At 38.4% G+C, this 25,358-nt stretch overlaps 1 protein-coding gene across 11 annotated transcripts in view; it reads right to left on the minus strand.

Moving 5' to 3' along the window:
- The window catches only part of tenm3 (teneurin transmembrane protein 3), a 343,805-nt gene that overhangs the window by 73,890 nt on the left and 244,557 nt on the right, over positions 1–25,358 (minus strand). For all 11 annotated transcript variants that reach the window (XM_089132127.1, XM_089132131.1, XM_089132129.1 and 8 more), the window contains 3 exons: positions 14,213–14,335; positions 3,393–3,598; positions 1,685–1,895 (listed from right to left, as the gene is read on the minus strand). In XM_089132127.1, the coding sequence (XP_088988253.1) occupies positions 1,685–1,895; positions 3,393–3,598; positions 14,213–14,335 (540 nt within the window). The remainder of the gene's footprint in view (positions 1–1,684; positions 1,896–3,392; positions 3,599–14,212; positions 14,336–25,358) is intronic.

Consider the following 25,358-nt stretch of genomic DNA (forward strand, 5'->3'; position numbering starts at 1 on the left):
AGATTTCTATAAAACCTTCCAAGCGAAAACCCGGCTAAAATACAATGGAAACAGGCTTTAATATGTAGCGAAAAAAACAAACAAAAAAACACCCAAATCTGGCAACACACAACGCATTCTCACCCCAAGGCGTCACCTTTGACCATGCTTCAATATTTGACGTTTTAGGCGCCCTTTAGCGTCACTTACATGACGCAATCCTACGGCGTCATCAAACTGACGCTAAAGGAAATCTTCAGTTAGAGGACGCGGTTAGGTTTAGGTGTGGGGTGGGGGTTGGGTACACGCGATCCTAGGGCGTCATCTTACTGACGCTAAAGGGCGCCTAAAGCGTCAGATATTGAAGCATGTCCAAATGCTTCCCAAGGCGTCAGTGGGCTGCAACACAAGACACCAGCGTAGCACTGCAGCCGCCGTCGACAAAGCAGCGAGCGAGGAGGCGTCGCATGATCATTTAAACGGGTTTTATGACGAGGTCGGTGAGGATGGGAAAAATCTTACACTTCTGTGCAAACTTTGCCCGTCGATAAAATAATTGTTGTCTGTGGTTGTATATGGGCTGTGGCAATAATAATGAAAAAAAAAAAGAAAAGAAAAGAAGCTCGCAGCAACATATGGAAAAAAAAAGAACTATGAACTAGTTCATTTTTTGAAGTATGAACTATGAACTGAACTTGTTCATGTAGAAAATGAACTTTTCTCCTAATCATCCCCATATATATATACCAACTGGCTTAATTACTATTATCTTCTCTCCACCAGTAAGCTCGTGTGTGGTGGGCGTTCTGGCGCAATATGGCTATTGTCAATATGTTACGCGCTCTGAGTGCCGAGAAAAGCGCTATATAAATGTAAGGAATTATTAATTAATTATTTATAAAGATTTGTTATGTATTTGAAAGAAGTCTGTTAGTCTCAACAAGGCTGCATTTTTTTATTTATTTATGAAAAATAGAGTAAAAACGAATATTAAGAAACATTATTACAATTTAAAATAACTGGTTTCTGTTTTAATATATTTTACAATATAATTTATTCCTGTGAAAGCAAAGCTGAATTTGTCATTCCTCAAGGTCAGTGTCACATGATCTGTCAAAAATCATTCATATTTGCTGATTTATTATTAGTGCTAATTTAGCATTACCAATGCTGAAAGCAGTTTTTGCTGCTGAATATTTATGTGGAAACCATTAGAAATGTTTTCAGCAGTCAGGATTTCAGGATTTGATTGATAGAGATTTCAAAAGAACAGCATTTATTTGAAATAGAAATCGTATGTATCATTAGAAATGTCTTCACTGCCACGCTTGATTAAATAAAAAAAGGATATTTTTTATAATCTTTCTCTAAAATTGTATGTGTATATTGTATCCTGTGTATATACTGTCATATTTGTTCCAAAAATGTAATTTCAGAACATCTTAGTATTTTGCATGCCTCATTTTGGCTCTACTGACAACAGCACTCAAGCAAAAAGTTAGTGACAACAGCACTCAACTCTACTGACAACAGCACTCAAGCAAAAAGTTAGAAGTTTTGAAGTTTGTGTAAAACCTGATGATTATGTGATTTTTAATTATTTGAGATTGTTCCAAGAGCTCAATGTGCTTAAATGGAGGCATACAATTTTGACATTTTATAAGTATATAAAACATAATATGATATAGGTATTGTCATGGTTTACCTATGATGATGGTGTTGTAAGAGACCTGTTCAGTGTTCTTGCCATCATTGTAGAATGCGAGATGCCAGGTGCCTGAGTCCAGGTAGCGGATGAACTCTGCCTCATGAACGTTAACTGAACGAGACTTTCTGGCTGCTCCTTCCACCTCCACCAGTCCTCGCTTCTCTTTAGCTATCAGACGACTGCCGTCCAGCAGCTCCACAAAGTCATACTGTACACAAACACACAGATTTAAATCAGAATCAAATCACATTTTCATTTTTTCCACAGCAGCTTTGATTTGAATATACCAGTGCAGCATGTCTTTAGTCTGATGTCATAAAATTGAATATCAAATAATTCGTTTTGATACTAGTAAGAAGAGCATGTGGCTGTAATACTTCTAAATTTCAAGAAATTGGCATTTGCAAATACAATGTGAACGATGTAATGAATTATTTTGGAAACAACTCTGGTGTTCTCTTTGTGACTGTTAGGGGAAGATCTTTAAAAAGACACTCTTTTCAGAAATGCTTTATGACATACGTTTTTAGTTTTTTTGTCACTTTGACAAAAAGCTCCCTGAGAGAGTCTTAGTAAAGCCCTCTGATGAGTTTAACATGCTTTTCTCAATTTACAGAGCATTAAAAAGACATTTCTTTACCCGTAAGAGAATGACACGAGAGAAGAAGAATAAGTGAGCAAGAAATCATAAGACAACATCTGACAAAACGAGAAGACATTTCGATCAGTGGAGGAAAACTGAAGCCTCCACACCTTTGTCTGTCGATAGAGTTTCAACCTATCCTTTATTCAGCCTTTAAGAAACATATTGATTCACGTGTGGCAATTAAAGCACTTGGTCAGTGCTATCGACTATTATTGTGGAGGCCTCTGCTCCCAATTACCTCTATTAAGCATTTACGGGTTTTGTGATATACCCTTGAAAAAGCTCAGGCGCTGTTGTCGCTTGGCAAAAGAAAGAACCAGGAAAAGGAAAAATAATTGGTTTGCTTGCGAAGGCCAAGCTCATTTTTTAATCAAAGCGGCCAAAACATACATAGAAGTATGAATTGCTTAAAGTTTGAATTACAGAGATGAGAGAGATGGAAATTGAATAGGAATTGTCGAGCTCTACAGCGTAGCTTTGAAGGTCAGGTTTGAAAGTTTGACAAAAGTGGCGGTCCTTTTGGTAAAGTTTGCTATCTGCCATTTGTAGAAGGTCTGTGAGCCCCATCTAATACGATGATGGTAATTAGAATTAGCGGCTGGCATGGTATTTCTTATCCTGATATGACTAATGAAATATGACTAATGAAACAAAAATGACAAGATTACCAATGGGAAAAACAGCATCCAACAAAAGATTTCTCAATATCTATTAATTCAGAATTATTGGCATTGAACAAGATGCAATGGCGCTATTTTCAAATGTCATTAGGCACCAACAGAGATCATCTAAACTACTGAAACTAGTGAAAATACTGCAGGGGGTCAGTGAAGAAGATATTTAAGGCAGAAATGTATTTAAAAAAGTTGTAACTGATGCAATCAGTATTAACTATCTGAATTACCCGATAAGCATTTTATAAAGTAAAATGCTAACATCATGAATAATGTGTTATGGAGAAATCCTCTTTCTATAATGGTTTAATACCCCTCATTTTAACCAATATATACATTTCTCATTTCTAGTGGAACAAGAACAACAACAACAAAAGTCTGATACCTGAGTGTGTGTGGGAGGCAGGCCTTTCCGGCCATAGACCCCCACCAGGGCCCCTCTCTGAACGGAGATGTTGAACTTCAGGGACTGTGGCTGGTCAATGAAGAGCTGAGAACGCCAAAAAGTTCCTGGGGGGACGTCCTGCACCACTCTACGGCCCATATCCACCTCGCCTGTGTCTATGGTGTTATTCTCTTGAAAGTAAACTCCTAAAGAGAGGAAACAAGATGGAAAACAAGCTAACCGTAACTGTGAGCAATTTCCCAGTTCTACTTGATCCCTGCCTCTGCACATATACAAGGATATAATTAGAAAATGACTGTGTGGAAATGCATGTTGAACCATACAATATTTGTTCATCTTGAATGTATTGTTTATATTCAATTTATGTTAATGTAAGCCCTATGACTTTACATTAGAGCAACCAGCAGTAGGAACTACAACCAACAATACAGCAACTTGTTCACATCACATTCAAGTGAATGGTCTATACAAATATTAAGCAAAAATATATGTTCTAAGGGAACCTTCAATGCAGGTGTACTGGATATGAGTGAATTTCTAGCTCTACCTAATGAAGCATTCTACAAGTTACAATTAGCATCTTCAAACCAACAGTTTCTGACCCTCACTCCCAAGATAAAAACTGTAGTGAATTATCCAGCCAACAGTAAAGGAAAACACTGTTATGCACCATTATACTCTTTCAAACAGTTATTTTTCGCTCTCTAGCTCTAGGGTGCGTTTCCCAAAAGCATTGTTAGACAACTATGGTTGTTAGTTCCGTCGTTAGCAACATTTTCCCACGATTTGATGTTTACAGTACTACGGTTTCAGGAAACACTTGTCACTTGCTAGTTAATATCTCCAATGATGAATCAAACTTTGGTAGTTGTAAGCAGTGAGATGTATGAGAAACGCACCCCTGGCCAGCAGGCAAGTTTATTTCCTAATGTTAAAGGGACCTTAAAGAGATTTCAGAATAAACTTAAAACATCTAATCTAGTTTTGTTCGTAAATCTCAGCCACAATGGCAACTCAGCCACTGCTGTTTTACAAGAGTAGCTAAACTGCAGTAATATTGCAGGCAGAGTCTAAGTGAAGCAATTTGACTTAGCAGCGCTTCCTTTGACAAGCGGGAAAGCTAATGTCTAGACATTACACACACACAAGCGCACAACGGACTCAGCAAAACACAAGCTTCGGCATATTCCAACCCCTCACAACATATTGTTACAAAGGCGATAGTGTGGAATGGATCAGTAATGGGAGAAGTAGATAGAATACGCAATGCTCATATGCTAGCTAATGGAGAGCAGCTGCCATTAATATTGAATTAATTATTATTGCGTAATTCCGTAGCACGTGTGCATTAACCGCACACGTGTTGCTAATGCAGTCAGCCGGCTACATAAAGAACATACTGGAGTGAATGAAAGAGTAATTAGAGAGGACTTGCTGACTGTTGGTTTTAATGTGAGTTCGCCTGTGGCCCTAAATGCTCTACTACAGAGCAAAGAGAGAGAAGCCATCTGTGAAGCTCTGATCAACAGTATTGTCCACAGGATAAAAAAGAAGGGGATGGTGCACTTAAAGAATGCCAGTGGAAAAGGGATTTGCTTTCTGTCTGTGCCAGGGACGCTTGGGGTGTTTTTTTGGACATAGATATTGAATTGGCATTTGCCCATGAGTATATCACAGAGAAGTAGAAGGTTTGTTTTGGCTTGATACAAAGACTCCCTAAAGCCTTCTACAGTACTTCTTTTTCTGTTTCTCTTTCTAAAGCTTCTCTCCTCATCTTAGCTATGTGATTTTTGCCAAACTGTCTTAATCTTTACTGTTTAAATCTGTGTGCATGTTTCTGTGAGTAATAACATTAAAAGCTGCTGTTAGCCTATTTTTTTTGTACACCATGCATAAAATATCTTTGCTATCTGACAGATTTCACTAAAATGGATCTCCTTTTTGAATGGAACAGCAAAAAATATGTTTGTTTCGTTTGCTGGCCCTGCACGAACAGATCCTAATAGTTCAACAACAAGAAGAAGAAGAAGTATGTGTTGTTTAAAAAGTACAATGTTATTTCATGAATTTGATCTTACATGATTTTTAGTTTATTAAATTTGGGTCTGTTCCTTGTTCACAGTTTTTGACTTCAGAATACATCACACTTTGGCCATTTTTTAAGCTGGAGAGCCATGATGAACTGTAGGAGTATAGAAAATATCTATGTGCAATTATAAAAAGAAATGTTTTTTTTGTGTGTGTGTTCAATATTTAATCTATAGTTCTTTCATCTTGAACAAATTACAACAAAGGAAAATTGTGGTTTTGAGGCTGCAGTGACAGATGACAAGATGTTTGTGACAGCATTTGTTTATTTGCTCAAGTACTCAATCATGGTCATGCAACCATACACAAACTTTGTCAATGTCAAAAAGTGGGCCCCATTTTTAATTTTTTCATTGTGTATTGTGTGACTTTCACCGGTGTCTTGCTGTATGACTCATTAGATTGCAATTTGCTCCAACACTGCACACACACATGGTAGTTTCAGTCCACGGTAGTCTGGAGAGGACACTCTCTTCCTTTCAAATGGAAAGAGTGCAGCTGAATGGAAAGGAATGCATGCGTCTTGAGACAGGGTCTTTGAAATAACTATTTTAACTTGACAAGTCTTATTAAAAATGCAACCAAGTACTCAATTTATTTCAAATGCAGTCAAGTATTCCCTTAGACAAACTTACTAAAATGTACATCCTGACATAATTTAACTTCTCCATTATGAGATATTTGTCCTCTTAAAGGACTTCAACTGCATAATTCATGTTATGAGATTAATGTTTTAAATATAAAATTTGGAATGGAATTTAATAGACAATTATTTAAAAACTTAAAATTATACTTTATCAAACTAAAAATCGCGAGTAGGTTGCATCAAGTTACTGTCTTAATGAGTGTCAATGATTCATTCATTCAACAAGATTTGTTCAAAATGGCTGATTCATTCAAGTCTTTATGAATGGCTCAATGAATAATTGACTCACTGCGGATTTAACTTGAATTTGCTATATTCTGAGAAAATCTTGAATTTGGGGGACATTTTAAACATTTTTTGCCGAAAGTCAGTGCATTTCCGAACTTGATGTATATCCTATTGAGAACCCATGAAAACCAAGGCACTTTAATGTGACTGATCACTTCTCTTCATTCTCCCTGCCCTATACCAATTCTGCCATTAATTTGTTTCTGCCTCTTCACTCCCTTCTCAACATCCATATGTTTTCATTGTCATCACCAGTTTCTCTCACAATTTCACTTGGGCCCAGAGAGACATTAACATCACCATGTGCGATTTTGCCAAGTGTCTTCCCTCGTTCCAAACACATTCAGTTGCAGATTTAGCGCCTCTTTATGACTTTCAGAAAAGTCACTTGAGCAGTTTTTAATTCACTGAAGCCTTTGGAAGTGTGTCTGGGTGTGCATTAGGGGAAGTGGTGGTATATTCATTAAGAGCGTGTCATGCTCGGCTCTCTTAGTTGCTGCGGTGGGACTGAATTCAGAGTCACTCAGATGATTTGTTTCAGAATGGTGCAGCACATAAATAAGGCCCCATGAAACAATGATAAATGGAACGTTAGGTTCCACACTTCTAAGCGTGAGGGATAAAAAGTGAGGTAAAATTCAGTTTTATGAGCAAGACTACAGCTTTCATACATCTGCGTGCGGATAGTGGAGTCTCAGAAGGGTGTGTGTTTGAATACAGAGTCAGTGAGTGCAAGGAACAGTGAATTATTTTCTGAAAATTAAAAAGGCTGGTCTACTTTAATTTCTCAGTGTTTATGGAAATCAATCTCTAAAAAAACAGCAAGTGCTCATATGCTAATGTCATTCCCTACAGCCCGAGTTGAATACGAACACACGTACCTCTGAAGTGAGGCAGATAATCTAAAGCACATCCTGTCATTTAGGAGATAGACTGCACTGAGGCTATTGTTTGCTTTGAAACACACACACACACACACACACATGCACATACTTGAGGTACACAGAGCACTTGAAGCTCTTTTAAGAAGTAAGTGCTTTTAGGTCAGCTGTCTCTCAAAGAAAGGTGAACTGCAGATGACAACAGCAGTCGGTTATTACCCACTCTTTCTTCACTGAGAAGAAGAGACAGACAAATGAGTGAGTGTGTGTACATATTTCAAAGGGTCTACAGCAGGTATCTAAGTCAAACTTTGCTGCGTGTGATGTATGCTCAGTGTGTCAGTAAGAATATGCATCTGTGGATTTGCTGGGACTAATTCATGTGTCTTTGTGTGGGGGTTTTCAATCCTTGTGGGCATGAAATGTCTGAAAATCTCAAGAGAAAAATAGTCAAATTTGACAAAACAAGCTTACGGGGACATTCTTGTGAGGATAAATGGTTCAATAAAGAAGAAAATAATGTCTTAAAAAAGAAAATTGTATAAGACATTTACAGACATGTGTCATAATTACTCATAAGTTAGTTCTGTTTCATTTGAGTAGGAAAAGCCATATTACGTCTCTCTTGTGCCACATTGCTTTATTACCTTACATTAAAGACACCATGACATGGCTTGATGATCAACGTCTACGGGAAATTCTCATTTTTGTTCCTACTGGACTAAATCTGTGTTAGGATCAATATTTTTGGAGAGTTTTTAAAGAGAATACACACCCGTTCAAAAGTTATACTTTTATTCTGTAAAGATATATTGAAAACAATTTACGGTAAAGACATTTATAATGTCCTACAAAACTTCTATTTAAAATACTGTTCTTTTGAACATTATACTCAAAATCTCCTAAAACAATATGTATCACGGTTTCCACAAAAATATTAAGCAGTACAACTGTTTTCAACATTGAACATAGTAAATTAAAAGATAATTGGGCATCAAGCATATAAGAAGGATCGTGTGACCATAATTGCAGGTCACATAAATAAATAACATTTTAAAATATATTAAAAAAAGCAGTTATTTTAAATTGTAACACTATTTCACAATGTCACTGCTCTACTGTATTAACCTAAACTGTTTAACGTTTCTGTATACTATAAATAAAGCTTGTATATTTGTTATTTTGTCAACTACTTTGTCAGCCAAAACTCTTTTATAAGGTCTTGAAGAAGAATATATGCAAATGTGAAGAAACAACAAGGATACAGGTGCAAGGTTAAGTGCTCAAAATGCATACGTATATACCGTAAACAGTGTGTTGACAGAAATCGCAAGACTGCAGTTTTTGCCCTGCTGCCTGTGTGTATGTGTGACATGTCCTTCCCAGACAGCGGCAGTGGTGGTGTTGGTGGGCACACACACACAGATCAAGGTTAAATGAAGGAGGTGGGGGTGTAAGCTGCTGTCTCTATTGATTGAGAGGACGCTGTTTGATTGTACACATTGCTGATGGCTTCATTAACTAGCTGCTCTTCAACAGGACCCCCCCCCCCCCCTCATCTTGTTTGGTCCTCACAGACCAAAGACCCACCGCTGGAAGCTTCTGCCATAGCAAATTCTCCTGTCCTGTTAACACATTAACGTTCCTCTGCACCCAATGGCATTCACATTTTTATTTCTTTCAGTGAGAAGGAGAAAAAGGGGAGATGAGGGCTCGAGCTAGGAAACAAAAGACCGACTATGCTGAATGCAAATTCTGCTCAAATAAACTTAACCTGATTGTGTCACTGCTGCTTAAGGAGAGATGAATGACTTCTCCTTTGCTGTGCAACTAAACAGCGACTGACGCCTATATAACTACATCACGATCAATTTACCTGCAATTTATGAGCAATTGTTTAAAAGACATCCAATTTCTTAACTCTGCTGATGGCAAATAGACACTATAAAGAATGACAATGTCCTATAACCGATGCAGAAATGTCCTGAATCTGATCTAATACTACATCAGTGCCAGTGTGGACACTTCCATCACCTCAAGAACAAACACATTACTGTAGGGAGCATCATCATAATGGCCTTTAAACATATGGCCGTCCATCTTCACAGCATGAGTGTGTGTCCCTCTGTGAGCGTGTGAGTGCTTGAATTAGTACTTAAGTGAGGGAGACCTTGTGGGAATACACCTCTGTGGGTGGGAGAAAACGATATAGCTATTATTTCCATGAGGTTATTTATTTCTCATTGTATGTGTAATTTACATATGCTTTCAATCATAAGCTCCAAACGATGTGCAAACAAACTAAAAGCTGTCTCTTTCATTTCAAAGGGAATATATATATATATATATATATATATATATATATATATATATATATATATATTACTATATACTATATACTATATTACTATATATATTTACTATAAAAATGTCATAATTTAGAAATAAAAGGCCATTTTCGACCCTTATTTTATTAGAACGCTTTTGGAAGGGGCGTGTCTGTTGTGAGACTTCACTGCTGTGATTGGCTAACATCTTTGCATATGAAATAAAACTTTTGAAAACTTTTATTATGTTTTTACTAGCTGTCGAGATTAACTAACCTTAAAAGGCTGATTATTGCATTATATTTAGATCTTCTTCCGTCACACGAAAGGTTGCAGCGATGAGCATGTAGCCGATGACAGACATGTCTATGGAGCGCATTAATGCAGTGATGTCGTCATTGCAACTCGCTTTCTGCACTCTCATAAATGTTTTCATCATATCTAACAGTGCAGACACAATGTAAATAAGGGATTCATTGTGCAGTGTAGACAGCGCTATTGATTATAGCAGGAGTTTTGGCGAGAGTCCAGAACTCAGTCCCTGATAAAACTCGTGTTGTGTGATTGACAGCTCCAGAGATTATATAGGAATAGTTCTTTGATCTCGTTCTGTACATAATTTAAATAACAGATTATTTTCATGCTAAAGAGAATCAATGTAAAGTTTAGTCACTGACAAAAAAGTGACTTTAGTGCGATCAGACTAAGACTGATAGGAAGTGTATTTGGTAGGAAAGCACTTTCCTTTGTGTGATGCACGTACAATCAGTGGCTACATTCACACAGCCAATATTTGGGACAGATATTTACACACACCATTTTATCAAATCAGGTGTTCAGGAAAATCTACAGCTTACAGGAGGGAACTGAATACTATCTCCATGAATGTATAATGGAAGTCAACCCCTATCTATTGTCATACCGTTAACCATGGTGACTGTAAATATCAAAGATGTAGACTTCCATAACACTGTGTCTTTCACAACTGACACAGTGTTATTTAATAAACAAGTCGATGTGTGAGTTCATCTGTGAAATCCAAATTAACAGACAATTGTAGAACACAGACTAGAGCACAAAATTGATAGGAAAAGATCTGGATGAAAGAGAGAGACTGGATCGCAAACCATCAAATGAAACATATATGTCCATGTATCTTTCTTTCTTTCTAAAGTTTTGATCAAATCAATCAAATCAAATGTATCAGATGAATCAAAATGTCAGAATATGGAAGGAAATATCTGTCACTGCCTCCATTTCATTAGCTTGGTTCAACCTCTCTCCATTGAGCAACGTTTACTTCCTTGTAGGTGGGTTCACTATTAAAGTTCAAAACTATTGGATCTGCCCAGAGTCACTCAGGATCTGCCATAGCCAATCGTTAACGTGTGGTCGTGATGTATGTCATGCGCCGAAACGGCTGGAAACAACAAGTCCGAATGATCAGAGGATTATGTTTACAATAGGATTTCAGTCAACGAGAGCTGCAGGTTTTGTTAATCTAGAAACAATTATTAATTCGAAATGTATATTTGACACGAAGGACAGTGATGTACTCATTCAACGTTCGTCTAATCCGTCTAATCATTACAAATACGCCACTGTGGTCATTTTCTGATCTGCGGCAAATGCTGTACAGTGAATTATCTGACAATCTTTCATATTACGTCTTATTGTTTCTTAATTACCTTAATTGTGGTCTTCAAAGTATGTGTTTGTACATTTTTATATGGCATTTAGTTTTTTTTTTTTATTAAAACAAATTAACCATTGACATCTAAAACTGAAAATCAAATTATGGTCTTCAAAGTATGGGTCTTCACATTTTTATTTATGACAATTATTTAAAAAAAAAATCACAACCAATTTGTATGATTTCCAACATGTAAAACTGACACACCAACCTCCTGCACGAGTACACAAAGGCGCTCAAAATGTTCTATTCATCACAAGAATCACAAAATTTACTGTTGGGAATATGAACTACTGACATGACTCCTGAGTGCATCTTCAACAATAGTTTAACAGCCAGGACTCGGGGCTTCCGAACACCAGGCTAAAGTGTCCGTCCAAAATGTCACGGCCATCGTGCTGCCCAGTACGAACTCTGAGCTTCCTTCACGTGGTCCTCCGTTGTGCAACAAGAGGTGGGACGACAACAATCCGGCTTTAAATTCTGTATATTCGGCACGGCAGTTTCTTTCAGTTCCAACAACGGACCGAATAGCTTTTCTCACGTCTTTCTCCGCTGCCATTACTGAACTCAAACTGACGCGCTACATCAACATCATCGTTCTCAGCCACTCCCTCTATTCGCTGATTGGTCCTACAAAAAATTGATTTCTGGAAACCTAAGGATACACAGCAGTCCCAGACGTAGTACTGAAGGAAAATGAAATTGAGCGGAAGTGCGTAGGCGGGTGAAGCCAGGCTACCATTTCATTGCATTTTTAAGAACTCATTGATATTTTTACTGGAAAACGTGACAAAATTAAAGTGTAAGAAATTCACTTTTACACTAATATTAGTTCAATGGGGTTTCCTGAACTCACCGCTAAAATGCAGGTTTGAATGCTGAACGTTTAATTCAGTTGGTAGTTACATTTATTATCAAACTAAGCATGAATGTATCACACATACAACGTACAAAATCCTACTTTAGAGAGCACACAGTAAGAAAGAAAGAGAGATTCTGGGTAAAACGCCAGGGTAGGGGTTTCACAACTACTGATTTTTGCTAGTCGACTAGTTTTGCATAACAGTCGACGACTAGTCGACTAGTCGTTAAATGGTTTATTCTAGCGGTGTGCGACATCACGAATAGTAAATGTCTCCACGATCTGCTTTTGAAGAAATATGGTAGTAGTATCGTGTTACAGTGCATTCTATCAGTTCTGGCGCCTCTGTCTCAACTGTACAACGCGACGTAGCCTACACATCACACGCTAAGGAATAGGTACGGGACACTGCAATTCACAAAAGTTCATTGTTTGCATAAGCCTTGCCGGTTAAACATTTAATTCACGCGCTGTTCTAACGTGCGCTTTCCTGAGCGCATACCCCCGACGCTCACAGGCATTAGAAGCCTGTCAAACAGCGCCTGAATACTGGACTAAGTTATCTTTCAAGTCTTATTATGCTAATACTGTTAAATACACACAATGTTTACATAAACAGAATTGGCTATGTCTAAAGTGAAAGCAAACATTTAAGAGAAAATCTGGTGTAGGCTAATATGCGTCTATATTAAACACGTCGCGTGCTGGTCTAAAAGCGAGAGTAGTACTCGTATTTTCCGCACTATAAAGCGCACTTAAAAGCCTTTAATTTTCTCAATCCGGCCTTTTCTCAAGCCTTATAATCCGGAGCGCATTATATATGGATTAATTGCTCGCGCTTGTGTCCATCTTATGCCCGCTTTGTCACACGGCCAGTTCAACCTCGTATAAATCAGGTTATCTGTGTCTCCCGCTCACGAGCACTCTCTCTATCACACACACGAACAGACACTGCTGTCAGCAGGCTGCGAATGTAAGTTACGTGCCCGCCCCAGCGCGCTCACGCTTACTAAATAAAAGCCTCACCTCCGACGCCGCGCACTCGCTGCATTCCCTTTAGCACATCTAGTGGATGCAGTCAAACGTTTGAAAAATGTTCTAAAATAGGTCATTGAAGGTGCGCCTTATAGTGCTTATAGTATATAGTACTGCCGCTTGTATTTAAAGGGATAGTTAACAAAAAAAATATATCTATATATATGTCATCATTTTGTTTCCGACTAGTCGACTAAGGCCAACAGCGCCAACTAGTGGTTGTGACAGTCGACTAGTCGACTAGTTGATGAAACCCCTACGCCAGGGTATCTCACAATTCTCACTACTTGAATTCATGGTCTGAATAAATCTCATGAACCCATTTATTTTGCATTCTGCACACACAGACCCCTCTCATATCCTCCCATTAAAACACTGTCTTCTTTGAACTTAATATTGTCAACTAAATATGTTTTTTTGGCTCCTCATCCTGATTTCCAGACTGTTGCCGGACGTGTCTGCATCCGCCTTGATAGTCGGCACATCAAAGCAGCCGCCCTGATAATGTAAGACTAGTCTCTAGATGCTTAGGTTTGTAAGCCTGTTGCTCTCACACACAGAGAGAGGGTTATACTTAACTCAGATCACTAAAACGCACATCCAAGTGCCAGTAATGATGGCACGGTGCAAAGAAAATGGTTTTGGAGTGTGCGATTTCCATTTGTGTGGGAGTGTTTGTGGCTTTTTATTTTTTTGGGGATGGGGGGAGTTTGGTGGAAGAGTGTGGGGGTGTTTGTTTTGCTCGAGTTATGTTTATTTAAGGGAGTGTGGGTCTTCATGGCGGAGGGTCCTAGAGGTGTAGTTGTGTAGGAGTGAGTCTGTTTGGTAATTTTCTCTAGCCTATTACTGAGTGTGTTCTCCAGCCTGTTTACTAAATGCAAATGTGTTTTGTGCTACAGAAGGGGCTTGAACAGATTGTGCCTGTGCTAGATTATGCATCTATGCGTGAGTGGGTACGTGTGTGTTTGACCCTTACTGTTCTCGGTAGACAGGGCAGTAACTGCGTTGGTTGCCGTGGCATCAGATTTGACCTGGCCATTCTCAAAAGCATAGCCCTCAGTCTCCTGCAGCTGCCAATTCAATCCAAAGAGATGCATGGCTGTGGAGAGAGACAGAAAGAGAGATAGATTATCACTTAAGGATACATGAACAGGAAACACTGTAATGCAAAAATTTCCCATGCAAAACTTGCCGATTAGATGTTGTGGATGGTTTCCAGGGTCAATTGCTATAGGGTTACTAGGGTATGTTGATATGGTTTTCTAAGCGATTTTCTAGATGGTTACATACAGGCCAAATCACCTCTACCCCCACATTTCTATGACTTTCTGTTTTGACTTGGGACCCTCCTGCAACGTCTATGATCTTTAATGTCCATCAGGATGATTGTTGGTTTGTTCACTTAGAAAATTTACACCACATCTTTCCCAATCAAGTCACAGCATTTGCAGCACAAACTTACACGCTAGAGATTAATACTTAAAATGATCAATTATTTATCCAAGCACATCAGTTTTCTTTAACATGCCCTTATTATCAAAATAAGGCCCCTCGTAACAACATCTCTTTCTTGATGAAATGTACACAGACACAGGGCAATTTGTAATTATGCTTCTATATTATGCCTGGTTAAAACAACTCTTATGTCAGATGACAACACCAATTCCTAATTCCATCAATTCCTTCATCAAAAGCTCAGTTTTAAGTTAAACAGCTCTAAGTTAGATATTTGCCTTAGCTGATGAATTCAGTATTGGTGACTGCAAAGAGTATGCGGCTGCGCCGTGGAGTGATATGTTTAGACAGCTGCTTTCACCGTCTCATTTCACTTGTTCCTGAAATGTCTGAATGTTCTTACCAAACCGGTCTATTATTTGGCCAGTGTTGGGGAGAATGATGGGGAGAGAAGGGTTCAGTAAACTTGTGCAATTTGGGATTCAAGGGTTTGAAAACCACACTGGCCCTGTACACCTCTGAAACAAGGTTCAGTTCAGGTGTGGCTGGAAACACAATCTGGTTATAGTTCACGGTGGGTTTGCCTAACGTTCTCCCATGAATTCTGCAACAGTTCCCTGTGGGTAGCATGACGACCTGGGTGAATCAGCACCCATTTGAGCATGTTTTGTTTCCCTGGTGATGCCTCTAAAGCACATGCCTGGAAAGGTCATACAGGATAGTGTTTAATCTGTAAGACGCCGTGGCACTAAGCCATCATGAGGGCTGATTCTTATATGGGGAACTAGTTGGCTGTAAAATGAGGGGAAGTACAGTGACATATAATTGAGCATTGGGTAGGTTATTCATTTTACAGACATTGAGAAAAACACTGCAGCAATTTGTGGAAGCTTTTTCCAGTTTAATCTCAACCCTACCAACAATAAAACCCATAATAATTATTCTTATTAATGCAATTAACCCCAGGATCTTAAAGAGACAGTTCTGCCCAAAATTAACATTCTGTCAGTAATTACTCACCTTCATGTTGTTCCAACCCTGTAAGACCTTCGTTCATCTTCGGAACACAAATTAAGATATTTTTGATTAAATCTGAGTGCTGGATCACTCCTGCATACTAGTCTTCTTGAGGAATTGAAACTTGCCGTCCTCGAAAAGTTATTAAAGACATCGTTAAAATAGTCCAAGGGACTTCAGTGGCTCAATCTTAACTTTATCAAACGACGAGAATACCTTTTGTGTGCAAAAACAAACAAACATAACGACTTTATTTCAACTATTCACTTCCTTCTCTATGAGCCTCTAGTCAGTTAGCGTAGTGTGATAGTGTAGAGCTACGTCACACTTAGGCTCACTATTGGCCGACGCTGGTCATGTGTGTGATTCGTGTGACGTACAATAACATAAGCTTACGCTATTAAACTAGTAACCTGATTCGGGACAGAGAGAGAAGTAAATGAATAGTTGAAATAAAGTCGTTACTTTTGTTGTTTTTTGCACACAAAAAGTGTTCTCGTCATTTGATAAACTTTGATTGAGCCCTTGTAGTCCCTTGGACTATTTTAATGATGTCTTTAATAACTTTTCGAGGCCAGCAAGTTTCAATTCCTCAAGAAGCCTATGGACTAGTATGCAGGAGTGATCCAGCTCTCAGATTTAATAAAAAATATCTTAATTTGTGTTCCGAAGATGAACGAAGGTGAGTAAATACTGACAGAATTTTCATTTTTGGGTGAACTAACCCTTTAAAGTGACAGTTCTGCCCAAAATGAATATTCTGTCATGATTTAATCAACATTTATGTGAGAGATGTTTTGAAGAACTCGGTTATTTTTACAATAAAAACATTGCCAATATTTGCATTGAGATGTTAAGGTTCAAAAGAAACAAAAATAATGCTTTTTAAGATCTTTTTGTTAGAAAAACACTAGAAAACACACGCCTCGTCTCATCCACAGATTTGTCTATGCATGAATGTTATTTGAGAACTACAGCAGAGGACAAAATTATGACTTCATTTCAGTCTGTTTCTTATACGAGAAAAGCAGTACAGCTTCAGGAGACTAGGAATATATACAAGGCTCGATACTTATTTTGTCCTATTTGGAGATGTATTGCCTGTCCTCTTAGTATGCGGTCATGGAATGGCAAAAAGAAGAGTAAGCCATACAAGTTTGAAACAACATGAGTGTAAATAAATATAGTTTCATGTTTGGCTAAACAATTCCTATAACTATTACACTACTTTACAGTCTTAATCTAGTGGTAATTGTAATGGCCCTGTGATTTGTTATATCATTAGTTGGTTTTGTCTTGCATTAGTATGAGAATCTCAGAGGAGATCCTGTACTGTATATGGGTATGTATGTGTGTGTGGTACCTGTGCTGAGGTGGGCTGCTCTGAGGGGACAGGCTGATCCTCTCTCTGAGTAACAGCAGTGCTAGCTGTAGACGTTGGCTCTAATAAAGGTAATTTAGACCTGCCAACAACCCCCACTGGGTCTCTTATGCCCCCAGAGCACACGCACAACCTCCCCACATAAATCATACTCCTCTCTGTGCTAGTGCATTTGTGTCCGTGTACTTGTGTACTTAAAGTTTCTTATGTGTGCTTGTTATCTGTTTGAATTTACTAGTATTCCTGAAACTGTATGTGTAGATGCAGCTCTCCAGCTTTTCATTGGAGCAGTAATGAGGCGGATAAAGACATAGAGAGCGTATAGAAGAGTTGATGTGTGACTCAGTTACATTAAAGTATTTTGAGCAGTAATTGGCTTATGAAATTCCTTAAGCTCATTCTCCAAACTCTCTTTCTATCTGGTTCTCTCTCACTCTTTCTCTCTCATTAAATTAGATACCCGCTGAGTCTGCCCATTCATGGAGCAGCCAATGTCCAGCACTCTGACCTGAGCCGAAGCAGGGGTTTATGGGAGAGTGGGTGGTATTGACTTCTCCGGCAGAAAGATGGCCACCCCCTGCTGATCTGATCGAGCAGCTCGCACACACTTTTTTTAGCAGGGTGTTCCATTAACTTGACCAATCATAAACGAGGAATAAATGTGGATGTCTAAAGTCTCTCACCTCGGTACAAGATTCTTATTGTTAATGAAACAGTTTCTTGATGGTCAATTGGATTCGCTTGTTGCAATGTCTGAAATTGAAACTAGTGTGGATGAATAAATAATATTAAAAATAGGGATAGAGGATGGGCACGCACAGATCTAAGAGCCGTGGGGCATTCAGGAACGTTCATGCATGTGTATGGAACACATCCAGGCTATTAGAATACTAAGGTGCCAAGTGCAAAATAAAAAGCGCTTAGTTTTCTCATCTGACAAAAAAGTATATTGGCTGTTAGGTTTTTTTTCCTCGTCTCTTTTCCCTCAGTTGTCTAACGAGTGCTAAAACAAGCTAAAGGTGGGTGAGATCATGGGAGGTGGATCACTTTGTTGATGAGCTCTGGGACCAGCGATAGAGCAGGCTCCATAGAAAGACCAATACTACATGATTGTGAGAGGAAAGAGAGAGAGAGAGAGAGGGGGCAATGGAGGGAAGCGAAATGCTTGATCAGTTTAAAGGTGGGCCGCTTACATGCCTCAGGTGTGTGCAGAATGAATACATGAATGAATAAGAGAAGAAGGGGGAAGAGTTTTCACAAATGCCGAATCCACATGCAACGCGGTACGAATTACAGTTCAGCCAAATGCAAGGCAACTTATACAAGGCAGGATTGGCGGTTATGTAACCAGTGGGACTCGCAATGTTATCGAGGACCCAGTGAGGCTTCATCTTAAAATACAGCTCTATATTTCTCACTATATATATATGCCACTTGTGATCATTAGCAAGGATGGAGAAAAAATGGCTTACTGTGACTCAACAAGAAACTATTTTAAGATATTAGAGTGAGAAAAACAAAAAGCAAGCAACATCGAGAAAACTGATTAAAACAAGAAAAGCGTCAGCCGTGAACCTTTGCTTTAACTGTGAGAGATACACACCAATGGATAAAAAAAGAAGACTTTCTGCAGCAATAAATCAAGGGCAAAACCAAATGTCCTTCCGTCCCTCAGGGTGTTGTGTTGTGAGAACACATGGCTGACAGCCTGTCCCCTGAGCATTTCCAAATCACCCACACAAATTACCTCAACTCTCACCGTCCTTATTTACAATCATCAGCCACTTTTTGCAAAGCACCAAAGCTACATTTTTGCATGCCCATTTATGGAAACCAATTTCATTTCAAATTCAGGGTGAACAAGGTACGCAACAACATACATATATATCTATTTTAAATGACAGAATATTAGTTACTCTAAAATCATATCATCTGTGAAAATTATAAGTGGGTAGACAAAGCAGCTCTCTAACCTGCGAAAATGAGAGTGCGTTGTGGAAAGACTGTGAGTTAGTATTTTCTCCAGAGTGTCACAACTCATTCATGGAAACAGAGACCGAATGAAAAACTCTTGAATGTAAAATGCTTTTCATAGGTGCAAAAAGCTGTGAAGTATTTATGAGTGGCTTCTACATCTTTTAAAACACGACTGAGGAACTCTTGGCATGCCATGCTTCCTCTGGCTGGTGTTTAGTCCACTGGGGCACCTTTATGACTTTCTCCAGGAATAGTTGAGGAAGTATAGAGTGGGAAGTACAGAGTATAGATGGGTTGGTTGTCAAGCTTTGCTCATGAATTATTAACGAGGTTATGCACATTTAATTTACCATGATCTTTTTTTTTCTGTTTTGGAAAATGGTCTACTGTAGGCTATATTACAGATTGCTCTGGAGATCTTAGAAATGTTTATTTATAGCTTTATATACGCTAACATTTTGTAATTGTCCTAAGAGTGAAAAGATGAATCTCAAAATCATTAGATCAATGCAGAGAATGGGTCAAATATACAGAAGATGCTGGAAAACCAAATAATGTGCAGGATTTGAACAATTTTTCAAAATAACAGAACCTGCTTATAGGATAAAAAGGAAATGAACGGTCTTTACGTGTGTATGGAAGCAAATAAGAGGCACAACTATTTGAAATGTAACGGCATTGAACACTTAGTTTTGAATATCTTAGTTTGAAAAACATTTATCTGAATTTATTTGCTCTGAATCCCCTCTTTTAAATAATTTTACTTTGGAAATTATTTGTTTCGAATTTACCTCTGAAATTTAAATAGGCCTATAAAACCTGAATTTCGATTATTATTTTTTTAATCACAAAAAAAATCAACTTACAGAATTTCAGATAAAATACATTTAGTTTGATCAAATTCGACTGGTCAATTTCAATCTCAAATTCGACTGCTTCAAGTTAAATATTCACATGGTAACATCTGGGCTACTCAGGGGTGCATTTCCCGAAAGCATCGTTAGCCAACTATGGTCGCAAGATCCGTCGTTATCAGCATAGTTCAACGAGTCGGTGTTTCCCGAAACCATCGTTCCAACGAACATTTGCAAACAGCATCGCGAAGTTGGGTGGTTTGAACGACAGCTCTCGAGCTGTGGTTAGAGGCAGTGTTTCTATATTGCATGACATTTAGAGGTAATAAATCCATATCTTGAGCAAAATAAGCAAGCTGACATGCAGTACAACCGGTGCCTTTTATTTAGAATACATACAAATGTAATTTACGTCTTTTAGTTTTTCAAAAGATTGGAAGTAACGTGTTTGAAGAGTGCGCATGTGCGAACGTGCTCTACTATGTAAGAACGAGCCAAATATTGAGTCTGGTAATAAAGCAGAACAACTGAGAACTTTTTGAAATAGTCCTCAGATGACATGTTTGTAAATTATACTAAAAAATCTAGCGTTAATTGGATATCAAACAGTTTCATTAAAAGTAGTTATTATTCCACCACGTGCGAAACCAACGTGGTTGAACGATACTTTGCGACAATAAGTTTCGGGAAACAGTCGTGACTAGCTAGTTGATTTCTCCAACGATGCATCGTACTATGGTAGTGAAACAGTGAACTACGTCGTGGTACGGGAAACGCACCCCGGGAAAGGAAAAACAGCTGAGCCTGTGTAGAGACAGAGCGGATTTAGGCCACGCCCACACTGGGGGGAAACAATCCAACCGTCTCCATTGACTTGCATTTCGAGAGGCTGCCTCCTTATAACATGTATCAAAAGACAGAAAAATGCCTAAAAGCTGCTGTGTGACGATATGTACAGCAGACAAGCTAAAAAAAAAAACAGAAATACATTTTTAAAAGCTTCAAAAGCGTAAAAGCCAGCCTTTAAGGACAGTATAACAGTATAAAAGTATAGGCTACAGGCAACAAAAGTATAGGCTACAGGCTAAGACGTGAAGCCTCAGCAAGAAGAATTGGTAAATTGAATATATCTCCTCTTCTCAGGTTCACATAGGACGGTGAAATAAGCTATAGACATGGTTAAAATTACGAATGTTTTTTTTTTTAACAATATCATGTAACATTTCAGTGGGCGCAGTTCTCTGAGTAGTTCGAAAAATAGGCCTTTTCTCAATTTATCCACTTTTATGTCCTGAAAGAAACAACAGCTTTCATTGTTTTGTTATTTTTTGTTATAAGTCATAAATGACAACGAGGCAGCCTCTCGCAATGCAAATCAATGGAGACAGTTGGATCGTTTTCCCTCCGGTGTGGGCGTGGCCTATCCTGGGTAGCCCGGATGTTACCTTGTGAATATTTAACTATAATTTTTCGATCTGAATTTGAGCAGTCGGATTTAATCAACCTGAATGATTTTTTCTGAAATTCTGTAAGTAGATTTTTTTGTGAGCATTGAAAAGGTTTTTAAAATCAAGAATTTTTCATAGGCCTATTTCAATTTCAGAGGTAAATTCGAAACAAATAAATTCAGATACATGGTTTCCAAAGTAAAATAATTTCAAAGCGGTGAATTTAGAGCCAATAAACTCAGATAAATGTTTTTCAAAATAAAATATTTCAAATCTAAGTATTCAGTGCCGTTAAATTTCAAATAGTCATGTCTCTTATTTGCATCCATACGTGTGACCGCCATGCTGGCATGAAGGCATTTCATCCGGGCTTGTGCTAAGTGAGTAAAAAAGTTTTTCAAGAATTTCAAGGAGCAGTTAAACGAGTAAAAAATGACTGGTCTCAGGCCCATTCAGTTAATATTGTTCTATTGCGATTTTAGTGGCCGTCGAGCAGTCAACATGTTTGAGGCATCCGGGCGAATCCCCATCTAGTATTAAAGCCATCCTACGAGGATGTGGTATTGATCGAACATTCATGGAAAATCTCTACGTGGCTATGTTATCCCTGTTGAACAAGGACAGAGGGAGAGAAATCTGATTTCCCCATTCTCTGTCTTTCCTCTTGTGTGGGTGTGGGCTTAGTGGAGATGGCTGGGGTCTGACACACCAGATGGGACTGACAGAGAAAAGGCTCCGGGTTTTCGTTCTAGCTGGAAGACCTGCTGATGCATAGTGAGAGAAGCATTGTTTGCTGTGTGAACCCAAAATAAAGGATATGTTCTCCATCTGCAATGTTGACAGTGTGAGACACGGCGAGAACAAGACGCTGCATACATTGAACTCGTTTTACTCCAGCTATAATGCATTCTTATGCATAATTTAAGACACATCCACCGCAGAAGAACCATTACGACACATCAGTTTTTACAGAAGATTACAGTAAAAGTTATCTGTTTGGCTAAGTGTTTACTGGATAAATGCTTAGATATGGTTATTGTCATTAAGGATGATCTATTAATCAAAGTGTACAGTTTTCTCTCTTTTTTTTAATGGAGTAGGATACTTTCATTAAGATACTTTTCCATTGCATCCTTTAAATAATCTATTTAACCCAACCAGTTACAAGTACTTAAAGGGTTAGTTCACCCTAAAAATGAACATTCTGTCAGTATCTACTCACCCTCATGTTGTTCCAAACCTCTATGTGTTTATTTGTTCTGCTATACACAAAGGAAGATATTTGGAAGAATGTTTTAATCAAACAGATCTCATTCCCAATTGACTACCATAGTAAGAAAAAATACATACTATGGTAGTCAATGGGGAATGAGATCTGTCTGATTAAAACAATCTTCCAAATATCGTCCTTTGTGTTCAGCAGAACAAATAAACACATAGAGGTTTGGAACAACATGAGGGTGAGTGAATACTGACAGAATTTTCATTTTTGGGTAAACTAACCCTTTAAATAGATTTAGTGTTGTGACATAATATTTAAATAATAGAATTATTTTCAGGTCTATGTGGGCAAGCTGTAGTTTTAAGAAGACACTATGATCATATATTAGGATTATAATTGTTAACAAAATATATCACAATATACTGTAAATCCTCATTAATTCGTGCACAAGTTTTGCAGTAAACTATATTCAAACAGTTCAGAATACTGAACTGGTTTAGGATTAGGTTCAGAAGCTGACATCAGTGGGTTAGTTACATTTTTTTGAAGCATCGAAAATACATTTTGGTCCAAAAATAACAAAAAAACTACAACTTTATTCAGCATTGTATTCTCTTCCAGTTCTGTTGTCAATCCACGTTCAGTGATGCTGATGACGTAAGACGCTGCTGACGTGTTATCGGGTGCGCCCAAGCTTCGTTTAAGGGGGTCGCACACCTGATGAGAAGCGCAGCGTGATGTCTTTAAAATTCGAACACATTATTCTCAATGAGTCTACACACACCGGCAGCGCCATTCGGCATCTGTCCGCGGCGCTCAGCTACGGCTCAGGCCCATGCCACAGAGTGCCATTTAATTTACATTTATTTGTCTCAAATCTTCGTTAATGTACATAGCTTCACCCTGTGCTGTTTTCACACAGGTTGGCGAAACGCTAGCTAATACTATTGTATTTTGTGACATTTGACAATGGATAACGTTACAACAAAATAACAGACTTAACGTGATAGACACTTTAACTCGATTAACGTTCAAACATAAGCTATTATTCAATCAACATAAAAACAATAATAATAAATCAAGTTAAAACTCACACATCGTGCAGCTCTTCTACCAGGAGTTGATTCAAAAGTGAGCTCACGCGATTAGAATGTGCTCGTCCGGTGTGTGATCGTGAACGCGGATTGACAACAGAACCGGAAGAGAATACAATGCGGAATAAAGTCGTTGTTTTTGTTATTTTTGGACCAAAACGTATTTTCGATGCTTCAAAAAATTCAAACTAACCCACTGATGTCACATGGACTACTTTGATGATGTCTTTATTTTCCTTCTGGACAAGGACAGTATACCTTGTATACATTTTCAAAGGAGGGACAGAAAACTCTCGGTCTAAATCAAAAATATCTTAAACGGTGTTCTGAAGATGAATGGGGGTCTTACATGTTTGCAACGACATGAAGGTGAGCCATTAATGACATGATTTTCATTTCTGGGTGAACTAACCCTTTAAAGCCGGTAATACAAATGATTTTGCCACTGGCACTGCTTCCAGGAAACTGTTGTGATGTGTGTTTCTGCAGCTGTGCAGGTGGACACTATTCAATTACAGTGCCTTGTAAGAAAGCATCATATTGGTATTTCTCCTACGGAAACTCTGCCCTTTGTTTAAACATGGTTTGTTTTTTAGGGATAACACTTTAATGACCAGATATAAGTAGAGCTGCTTAAGGATGATCAAACTCTTTAAGTAGGTCTAACTTATTATTACCCTAAACTTTATTAATTCTGCACAGTAATTTGGGAGGAACAGCAGTAATTTAGTAAATGGAAAGTCATTTAGTAAATATATCGTCAAATCCTTTTGTGGAAACATCTTGAAGAGGAAGACAAAGTCTAGTAACAATGTTCCATTGTGTATTCCCATAACATCAGTCGTTTGGAATAACAGGTTTTGGAACGCAAATTCACAGGGATAATGAGGTCTGATAATGAAAGCTGGAACGGGACAGGGAACAGCCACAGATGAAAGAAAGCGAGAAGAAATCTGTTTTTGGGCTTGTTAATGTTTGGCCCCTACAGGGCACTGTCATGATTAGCTCTCCATATATTTCCATAATTTCTGTGATGTTCTTAAATGTCCTGCTGTGTGCATCTTCAGTAATGATCAGAGCTGCTGAGGGCCTGGCCAGTTAGTTGTAAGCCAGACACAGTACAAACACTATCTTCATAATGTCGCTGATAACAACTAACAGCTACAGTATGTCATTATGGCAAACAATGTTGGGACTTTAAAAACAACATTTCCACAAGTCACACGATGCATTTCTTCCTGCAAACTTTTTACTTTGATTTCCAGGCCTCTGAATAGGCCAAATAAACTGAGGTTTTCTCATAAGGCCGGAGCACAGCTAACAACATCATTTCGAAGATGAATATACAGATTGAAAATGGGCCAACAACTGTATGAAAAACGTTGCAATCGTGTCTTGCTCTCTTTCAGCCTCTCTAGAAGGCTGTGATCTTTGCTCTATTAGCAGCTGTATTGACAATAGCAGCAGACCTGGCTGTGGAGTGTCAGTAAATAGCTCTCTGGAAGCTGCTGAACTGTCTCCAATATACAGTGGAATAATTAACTCAGAACTGGATTTGGCTTCATTTCTCTAAAGAGCAAAATTAGCTTTTGTTATTCAACCACTCTGCTTGCTGATCACACAGAGAATCCAAATACTTTCTTTAAACCTGTTGGACACGGCACTAATGCTGCA

This window comes from Pimephales promelas, chromosome 6, assembly GCF_988280905.1.
Source record: "Pimephales promelas chromosome 6, fPimPro1.hap1.1, whole genome shotgun sequence".
Lineage (NCBI taxonomy): Eukaryota > Metazoa > Chordata > Actinopteri > Cypriniformes > Leuciscidae > Pimephales > Pimephales promelas.